General features: G+C 41.1%; 1 protein-coding gene across 3 annotated transcripts in view; it reads left to right on the plus strand.

Moving 5' to 3' along the window:
- The window catches only part of sh3pxd2a (SH3 and PX domains 2A), a 105,663-nt gene that overhangs the window by 84,368 nt on the left and 10,492 nt on the right, over positions 1-10,803 (plus strand). For 2 of the 3 annotated variants that reach the window (XM_033034239.1, XM_033034241.1), the window contains 2 exons: positions 2,307-2,390; positions 4,859-4,976. In XM_033034239.1, coding sequence (XP_032890130.1) covers positions 2,307-2,390; positions 4,859-4,976 — 202 coding nt within the window. The remainder of the gene's footprint in view (positions 1-2,306; positions 2,391-4,858; positions 4,977-10,803) is intronic. The other variant, XM_033034240.1, reaches the window with a different exon arrangement.

Here is a 10,803-nt window from a genome sequence, read left to right on the forward strand (position 1 = left end):
GAACATATGTGAATCCTTGTATGTGAATACTTGGCCAATAAACTTATTCATTCATTCATGTTTAAAAAAACGTTTGGCCCGGTACAAGATAGGTTTAGAGGGATATGGACCAAACTCAGGCAGGTGGGACTTGTGTGGACGGGACATGTTGGACAGCATGGATAAATTAGTGTTTCCTGTTTCCACATGGATTAACCTGACTCCTAAAGCAAGTCAGACTTGATACAATGCATGAGAATATATGAATGCTACTAAATGATGAAAAGTAATTAGTACTCAGAGTGTGAAAGAACCATTGCTCGCCAGTATTTTCATTGTCAGTACTAAAACAAAAACCATTTATGGATTCCAGGCTGGAAGAATAACTGGGATGAATGCACATGGATTTAATAGGACAACTAATTGAGATAAACCATTGGTTATCTGTCTGATAGAATAGAATATTTCTAAAGGTTTTTTGGCTGTTAGAAACAAAGATAGATAGGTGCAGGAGTAGGCCATTCGGCCCTTTGAGCCAGCACCGCCATTCAATATGATCGTGGCTGATCATCTAAAATCAGTACCCCATTCCTGCTTTTTCCCCATATCTCTTGATTCCTTTAGACCTAAGAGCTAAATCGAACTCCCTCTTGAAAACATCCAATGAATTGGCCTCCACTGCTTTCTATGGCAGAGAATTCCACAGATTCACAACTCTCTGGGTGAAAATGTTTTTCCTCATCTCGGTCCTAAATGGCCTACCCCTTATCCTTAAACTGTGACCCCTGGTTTTGGACTCCTCCAACATCAGGAACATTTTTTCTGCATCTAGCCTGTCTAGCACTTTGTGTCATCTGTAAACTTGCTAATCATGCTATGTACGTTCTTATCCAAATCATTGATATAGGTGACAAGCAGCAATGGACCTAGCACTGAACCCTGTGGCACACCACTAACCACAAGCCTCCAGTTTGAAAAAACATCCTCCACCATCACTCTCTGCTTCAACCACTAACCCCGGTAGAACTCTCTGCTTTCTTCCATGAAGCCAGTTTTCTATCCATTCAGCTATCTCTTCTTGGATCTCATGCAATCTAACCTTCTAGAGCAGCCTACCATGTGGAACCTTGTTAAACCTTTGCCTTACTAAAATCCATTTATAAAACATCTACAGCTCTGCCCTCATCAACCTTTTTTATAACATCTTTAAAAAGCTCAATGAGGTTCTTGAGACACGACCTCCCCTGTACAAAACCACACTGATGATCCCTAATCAACCCATGTCCATCTAGATGCATGTATATCTTATCTCGTGGAATACTGTCTAATAACTTTATGACCCTATTATACTATTCTGACCCTACTATCTCCACCCTACTATAGTTACCCAACCAGATGCAACTAAATTTAAAGTAGCTCTTTCTTCCCAATTACCCTTTCTGACTTAAGTCCTCCCTCCACCACCTCCAGTTTAAATTCCTTTAGGAATATTTTGGAGGACCAAGAAACCAAGAACCAAGAACAAAGACCACCGATGTTAGGCTCTCTGCTCTATAGTACCCTGGCTTTTCCCTGCAGTCCTTCTTGAATAGAGGTGCAACATTTGCCCCCCCGCCAGTCTTTTGGTACTTCACCTGTATTGAATGACGACTCATAAATCTCAGCCAGAGCACCTGCAATCTCTCTAGCTTCCCACAGTGTCCTCGGATATATTTGATCAGGCCTGGGAAATTTGTCTACCACCATGTGTGTCAGGACCTTCAGCAGCTCCTTGACCATAATGCTGATTGCTCTCAAGACACTTCCATTGACTGCCCCATGTTCTCCAGTCCTTATGTCTTTCCCCACAGTAAAAACAGGAGAAATACTTATTGAGGACCTTGCCCATCTCCTGTGGCTCTGCGCAGTTAATCGCTTTGATTCCTCAGGGGTCCTATCATTCCCCGGTTACCCTTTTTCCTTTTATATACATAAAGTCTCCTGGGATTATCCTTAATAAAGTAGCCAGATACATTTTAGTCACTGAAATGTGCTAATTGTTCTCCTTGGTGCTGAGGGGATATGATGGTTCTTAAACAGATTGTTGTATCTCGAGGAAGAGAATCAAATCTAGGCTTTTTCTAGCGTACGGAGAAATACACAACCAATTGAAGAACCGGTAAACCAGTGGTAATCATTGAAAGATTTATTCATAATAGTGCAATTCCATAAACTCCTTCCAGTCCTGGTCCATGTGGTTTCTTTGTCAATATGTTCATCTCTTTGTCATAAACACTTGGCTGTTTGATTTTGTGTCTGTTTTGTAATATTTCACTCCATACTTATAGTCACTAAGAGACGTAAAGCTCATCTGCGTCGGCTGGATCGGAGGTGGACTTTGGGAGGAATGTGTAGCCGCCAACAAAGCCCAGGTGAACAAAGCCCCGTGCCCTCTCAAATCACGCACGCTTTTATTCCGCTACCGGACAGAGACAAAACAGCTTTCACTAAAGGCCTGATGCTTCCAATTTGTTGATTGTGTGTGCATGTGTTATGTTTATGTTTCTATCACATTCCCTCGTTGAACAGGTACTGATAATTTGTTCTGCTTTTTTATTCTTTGATTTCTGCACCTACTGGAGTGGATGCAACAAAGGATGAAGCCATTTGGCCTGTCAAATTTATGCTAGAAAAGAAGGGAAATTCTGAAATCCATTGCTTACATTTTTTAATTCTCAGAAATGAAAAATGCTAAAAATGAATATATGGGGATGATTTTGCCTGTGAAGTCGCTGTGTGCATTACAGAAATCACAGGCTTGGTGTGGCTTTGAATAAGCTCCTGCTACACACCAGTAATTTTTTTTTTTTTTTTTTTTTTGCACAAGTTTTGTTAATAAGTCTGCTTATTTTTTCCTGGTTAAAAATTAAATGTAAATTTTTTTGATGAATGTTATTCCTCATTTCATCACTGATCTTGGAATCTATCAGGTATGCTCTCTCCCTACTCAAAGATATGCTGTTAAAAAGCCAGCCTTTTGAAATCCTGTCAAAAAAAATGCTTGCATTCATTAGATTTAAATAATAAAATGTTAAGTCTGCAGCTCCACTGTTAAGTCCTCCCTCTCCACTGGTTCTGCTGTCACATTCTGCCGATTGCCTCCTCATCAAGCCTCTTCTGTTATTTCCCTCTGCCTTTCCCCACAGGAATTGGGGGGAAGGCAGAGTTGCAAGCTTGACTTCTTTCCCCAAGTTATGATCAGTTCTCATACCCTGCTGTTCTTGCCTAAGCTCTGTCCTGCTCCCAAGTTATTCCATGCTGTGCTGTATTATTCTATATTCATTTTGACTCTTTGCTCCCGATATCTAGTTTTACCATTCACTTCCATACTCTGACTAGCAACCCTTTTCCCCTCCTGCATATCTTGGCAGACTTCCCAATGTTCTGCTCATTCTCCCATGTTCTCCTTCAGAACAACCCCCCCCCCCCCCCCCCAGCTCTCCCCTCTCGTGTTCTACCCTCCTCACATGGAAGCTTTGGTGTGGAATTAAGGCCTCTTCAGTGAGTTTGTGCTTTGGAAATATTGAGAATTTTCCAGACCCAACAAATAATTCCAGTTGATGCAAAATCTATATGCTATGTGTTTTCAAATGAGACTTTGCTATATGTTTTCAAATGAGACTTTTGATTTTGTTTTTCATTCCTTGCTGCTCTTCATTGCTAGTGGAATTGCCATTGCTCTCCAACCTCAGAGGCACATTTGAAGCACAAGCTATTTCAAATAAAAATCAAATGACGTAACTTCTCCAGTCTTTCTCCTCACAATGGTATTCATAGAAATGAATTTCTGAGCTTTGTGTTTTTTTTAACAATTCCAATATAACCAGAATTAGTTTAACTTAACAGTCTCCTTAAAATAACCCTTCATGGTCACATTTAGCAGCTGTTCCAGATGCAGGCATTCATTTTATGTAATTGTTGTTAGTGGGCAAATACCAGAGATGCAGGAGGGAATTCTGTGCATTTTCTTCCTTATGTCTGAGTTATTTCCTGTTTGAACTACAATGTGTTGAATATATTATAGGTTAAATATTTGTATGTTTAATTAGTTTATTCCAGTGCTGAACTATCATCATCATCAGAGACATTGAATGTACAGTACAGTGCCCTTAAGCTCACTACCTCCATGCTGGCATTTTTGCCCATCTACATGAATCCCATTTGACCGCATTAGGCCAGTATCCCCCTATGCCCAACTTATTTAAGTGTCTGTCTGTACGCTAAACATATTAATTTCATCGGATTCCACCAGCCACTCTGGCAGCTTGTTCAAGCTATCAACCACTATCTGTACCACATCTTTCCCCTTTGTTCCACTTAAAATACTTTGTGCATAGTCCTATTGAATTAAATGTGCTAATGCTCCACCAATTTTTTTTTAATGTGATCTATCTACTCCGATAGCCAGCCAACCTTGCTCGCTGACCACAACACCAATAATTTTCATGTTATCTACAAACTTACTAATCATTCCTCCTACATTCATATCTAAAACATAGTCATTCAGCCCAACTTGTTCATGCCGACCAAGATGCTTCATTTAAAAAAGTTCCTTCATTTAAAACAGAAATTGAATTAACTGGAGACCATTTCCGAAAGTCAGCACAAGGACAATGGGCAGACTGCTTCTTCTGCCTTGCAGAACCATCTTATAAATCTATTCTGCTACTTTTCTTTATTCAAAAGATTGCTTAATTAAACATTGAGTTCAAGAAATGAAGTAGAGGAAGCTTAGAGAGAGAGCTTGTTGAATTGTTCTGGATGCTCACCAACGCTGTAGCAACTGAAAGATTTTGGAAACATCTTGCTCTAACTTTGCGATGATGTTTATTTGTCATAGAGGAAAAATATATCACTGTGCAACCGTACGTCAACCAGGGCAAAGATGAAATTGGGTTTGAGAAGGGCGTCATGGTGGAGGTCATCCAGCGAAATCTCGAAGGCTGGTGGTTCATCAGGTGAGCTTTGTTTCAGAGCTAAACTGGAAAACCGTGCTTTGCTGTTAATATCCATTTACCTTACAGTACAGGGCAATGAACATAGGCAATTTGTATTGAAGCTGTTACAGCTTTAGAGCGATAATTATAATTAAAATTGGGCCCCATATCTGAGGAAGGATGTGCTGGCATTGGAGAGGTCCTAGAGGAGGTTTATGAAATTATCCTGGGAATGATTGGATTAACATGTGATGAGCGTTTGACGGCAGTGGGCTTGTACTCACTAGAGTTTAAACGGATGAGGAGGGACCTCATTGAAACTTACCGAATAATGAAAGGCCTGGATGTGAGAGGATGTTCCCAATAGTGGAAGAGTCTAGGACCAGAGGGCATAGCCTCAGAATAAAAGGACGAACATTTAGAGAGGAGATGAGGAGGAATTTCTTTAGTCACATGGTGATGAATCGCTGGAATTGTTTGCCACAGACGGCTGTGGAGGCCAAGTAATTTGGGTATTTATAAGGCAGAGATTGACAGATTGATTAGTAAGAATGTCGAGTTATGGGGAGAAGGTAGGAGAATGGGGTTGAGTGGGAAAGATAGGTCAGCCATGATTGAATGATGGAGTAGACTCGATGGGCCAAATGGCCTAAGTCTGCTCCTATAACCTATGAACTTAAAAATTAAAATTATTCAGTGGAGAAACCATACAAGAAAAAATTAAAGAGCAACAACGTTGCCTCGGAAGGTTTTACTATATTGTGTCATTTCAAAGAGCTTTGTATTATGTACTTTTGAAGTCAGTATTCTGATGAGGAGTTTTCCCTCGGGCCTGTAGTGTTCATCAGGTGTAAGCATACATAATTAACGGAGAAGCGTGTAATGCACAGTGAGCAGCAACATATCTGATCTTTGCATAAGCCAGTTTGCCTACCATCGCAATAGGTCCACAGCAGATGCCATCTCCCTGGCCCTAAACTCATCTCTGGAACACTTAGACAACATGGACACCTACATCAGACTCCTATTTATTGACTGAGAACAGTTCATAGAAACATAGAAAATAGGTGCAGAAGGAGACCATTCGGCCCTTGTGGCAGGGAATTCCACAAATTCACAACTCTCTGGGTGAAAAAGTTTTTTCTCACCTCATTCTTAAAAGGCCTCCCCTTTATTCTAAGACTGTGGCCCCTGGTTCTGGACCAACATCGGGAACATTTTTCCTGCATCCAGCTTGTCCAGTCCTTTTATAATTTTATGTTACTATAAGATACCCCCTCATCCTTCTAAACTCCAGTGAATACAAGCCTAATATTTTCAATCTTTCCTCATATGACAGTCCCGCCATCCCAGAGATCAATCTCGTGAACCTATGTTGCACTGCCTCAATCACAAGGATGTCCTTCCTCAAATTAGGAGACCAAAACTGTACACAATACTCCAGATGTGGTCTTACCAGAGCCTATACAACTACAGAAGAACCTCTTTACTCCTATACTGAAATCTTCTTGTTATGAAGGCCAACATTCCATTAGCTTTATTCACTGCCTGCTGTACCTGCACGCCAACTTTCAGTGACTGGTGTACAAGGACACCCAGGTCTTGCTGCACCTCCCCCTTACCTAACCTAACCCCATTGAGATAATAATCTGCCCCTTGTTTTTGTCGCCAAAGTGGATAACCTCACATTTATCTATATTATACTGCATCTGCCACGCATCTGCCCACTCACTCAACCTGTCCAGGTCACCCTGCAACCTCCTAACATCCTCTTCACAGTTCACACGGCCTCCCAGCTTTGCGTCATCCACAAACTTGCGAGTGTTGCTCCTAATTCCCTCTTCCAAATCATTAATATATATGGTAAATAGTTGCGGCCCCAACACCGAGCCTTGCGGCACTCCACTCGCCGCTGCCTGCCATTCTGAAAAGGACCCGTTCACTCCTACTCTTTGCTTCCTGTCCGCCAACCAATTTTCTATCCATGTCAACACCCTACCCCCAATTCCATGTGCTCTAATTTTAGTCACCAGTCTCCCGTGCGGGACCTTATCAAAGGCTTTCTGAAAGTCTAGATGCACTACATCCACTGGCTCCCCTTCATCCATGTTACTTATCACATCCTCAAAAAATTCGGGAAGATTAGTCGAGCATGATTTCCCTTTCATAAATCCATGTTGACTTGGACTAATCCTTTTACTGCTATCCAAATGCCCCATTATTACCTCTTTAATAATTGACTCCAGCATCTTTCCCACCACCGGTAAGGCTTACTGGTCTGTAATTCCCTGATTTCTCTCTCGCTCCTTTCTTGAAAAATAGGATAACATTAGCTAACTGATCCTGAATCTATTGAACATTGGAAAATGATCACCAATGCGTCCACCATTTCTAGAGCCACCTCTCTGAGGACCCTGGGATGCAGATCGTCCTGCCCAGGGGATTTATCATCCTTCAGTCCCATTAGCCTACCCAATACTATTTCTCACCTAATGAAAATTTCTTTCAGTTCCTCTACCCCCTTAGATCCTCTGTCCTCCAGTACATCTGAGAGATTGTTTGTGTCTTCCTTAGTGAAGACAGATCCGAAGTACCTGTTCAACTCTTCTGTCATTTCCTTGTTACCCATAATAATTTCACCCGTGTCTGCCTTCAAGGGACCCACATTTGACTTTGCTACTCTTTTCCTTTAACATATCTAAAGATGCTTTTACTGTCCTTCTTTATATTCCTGGCCAGCTTCTCCTCGTATTTAATCTTTTCAGCCTATATTGCTCGTTTTGTTTCCTTCTGTTGTCCTATGAAAGTTTCCCAATCCCAAAAGCTTCCGGCTACTCTTTGCTGTGTTATACATCTTTTCTTTTAGTTTTATTCTATCCCTAACTTACTTGTCAGCCACCTTTGCCTCCTACTCCCCTTAGATTCTTTCTTCCTTTTTGGAATGAAATGATCCTGTGTCTTCCGCATTATACCCAGAAATTCCTGCCATTGCTGTTCCACCGTCATTCCTGCTAGGATCCTTTTCCAGTCTACCTTGGCCAGCTCCTCATGCCTTCATAGTCCCCTTTGTTCAACTGCATCACTGTCACTTCCGATTTAACCTTCTACTTCTCAAATTTCAGATTAAAACTAATCATATTATGATCTTTTCCTCCAAGCGGATCTCTTATCAAATCTGGTTCATTAGACATCACTAAATCCAGAATTGCCTTTTCTCTAGTCGGCTCCATTACAAGCTGCTCTAAGAATCCAGAGTTTATGGGAAGTACTTACAAAGAACGCATATATATATATTTGAAAGATCAGGGGATTGATGGTTAAGGAGATCTGGCATAGAGTCTGTGTTGGATCAAACATGATCACATTCAATGGCAGGGCAGATGGTGTTTCGAGTTTAGTTTGCTGTCACGTGTACCGTTGGGTGCTAACCAGTCAGCGGAAAGACAATACATGATTACAATTGAACCATCCACAGTGTGCAGAAACATGATAAAGGGAATAACGTTTAGTGCAAGATATATCCTCTCCAATGCTACAATCTATTCTGTCCATTACCAGGTGACATGGAGGGATATGGATCACATTCAGCCAAAGGAGATTAGTTTGGCATCATAGTCGTCCTTCTAGTTCCACTGATGTCTTGTTTAGTTTCACTGTATCTCCTCGTTATCATCTTTACCGCCACCAACAATGGACCATTGTGGGCTTGCCCTTTCCTTGATCACCGTTGCTGGCTTCAATTTGTTCTTTTCATACCTTTTATCCAATTGTTCTTTGTACCTTTTCATACCTCTACTTTCCCTCTCCCTGACTTTCAGTCTGAAGAAGTGTCTCAACCCGAAACCTCGCCCATCCATGTTCCCCAGAGATGCTGCCTGACCTGTTGAGCCACTCCAGCAATGATGAAAACTCTGTCCTGCACTCTGTATATTCTCCTTTGCTCTACTTATTGTACTTGAGTTAGGCTTGATTGTATTTATATAGAGTATATCTGGGAGACATAGGTAGGAAGGAACTGCAGATGCTGGTTTAAACCAAAGATAGACACAAAATGCTGGAGTAACTCAGACGGGTAGCATCTCTGAAGAGAAGGAATGGGTGTTATTTTGGGTCGAGACCCTTCTTCGGACTGGGTATATCTGATCGGTTTGGATAACATACAAAACAAAGCTTTTCGCTGTACCTCTGTATGCATGACAATAATAAACCTAAACTAATGGGCAGTAAAATGGCAGTTAGAGTTTAATCCAGACAAGTGTCATGTGTTGCTCTTTGGGACATTAAAATCTGTTCGATTGCCATATTTATGTAAATTCTGAGAAAGTTTTAGGGAAAAATGAGGGGTGTTGTTTTTTTCAGTTAAACTGTCGTTGGGTCTGGAACTCGTTGGAGGTAAAAACCCTTTTCACATTTTTCCGTGCTTGGAAGAGAACTTTGAACGCCAATACTTTTTACTGCTTGAGTTGGCATAGGGGCAATGTAAATAACTGTGCGCTGGCATGAATTATGGGCAAATCTCCTGCAAATTACTATGTTCCAAAACTGGCTCTGAAAGCAATTCTGAAATGGAAAAGTTAGTTGTGAGGGCAGATTTGGCAAGTTTTCATTTTGCTACAAATATTGTATATTTTACCTATTCATAATCTGTGTAAGAAAATCTAGTTGTAATCATTTGCTGGGGCCCATTTTCTGTACATTATGCAGGCACAGTCAGCTGTGATTTACTTCTGTTCTTTGGACTTTACCATTAGTACACTAATGGGGAGTGAGGGAGTTTGAGTCCCTTGACATCTAGGTTCAATGGCCAATCGTGCTGCCTTTTGGTGGAACTCATCCAACTCTCCCAGAATGCTTCTGTCAGCAGATTCCCTCATTTCCTGTTTCTTTTTACAGTTATTCCCCACTGGAGTAATTCCAGGATTTCAGAGCTGGAAAGCAGATGGCAGGAAGTGGCTCTCAGACATGAAGACATTTTACTCCACAAACTTGTTTGTCTGCTTCTTGCCCGCATTTACTTCTTAAGAACCAAAGCCTTGGCTTAGGCCATAATGAAAGTTCACTTTGCACGTTTTTGGGAGATTAGTTTGAGTGGAGTAGTAACATTTATCTGTTTGTAAGCTAATCATATCTTGAAGCTTCTGCTGTTTGAGGTGGTTACTTACTATGAGTTACACACAAGCAGTATCCACTGCAATAGTATGGTGAAGGGTCTTGACCCGAAACATCACCCATCCATGTTCTCCAGGGATGCTGCCTGAACCAGCACTTTGTGTCATTTTCAGCAATTGTATAGTGAATGTTCTTCTTTTAAACACATAGATACATTTGTCTCAGTATGGGTTAATAGTTGAAAAGCTACATTTCTGCTTTTGATTGCAGCAACAGAAGTTGCTGCCAAATGACCTCACTCTGCACAAAAGGGAATATTCAACAAGGTTTTTCTCCGGCTGCAGTGCATTAGAAACCTTGTGTCCAAATTATTTACGTCTAATTAAGCTGTATCCCTACTTCATTACCAATGTTAGGTATTCATAATACCTGATGGCATCATGTAGCACCGATACAGGACCTTCAGTCTGCTGTGCCCATGCTGACCATTCAGTACCTGACTATACTAATCCTAATTCCCTCATTCTATAGTCTTCAATGCCACAGCATTGAAGTGTTCCTCTATATACTTACTAAATGTTTTGAGAATACCTTCAGAGTTTTGCTTACCTCAATCTATTTCCCTGTTAGACATCTACTCCAAGGAAAACAAATGCAGCCTACCAGTTTATTATTTTAGGGCCCCCCACCTCCCATCTGCTTTTGCCTATAATTTGCCAGGCTTTGACCCACACACACA

Source organism: Amblyraja radiata, chromosome 15 (genome assembly GCF_010909765.2).
Source record: "Amblyraja radiata isolate CabotCenter1 chromosome 15, sAmbRad1.1.pri, whole genome shotgun sequence".
NCBI lineage: Eukaryota > Metazoa > Chordata > Chondrichthyes > Rajiformes > Rajidae > Amblyraja > Amblyraja radiata.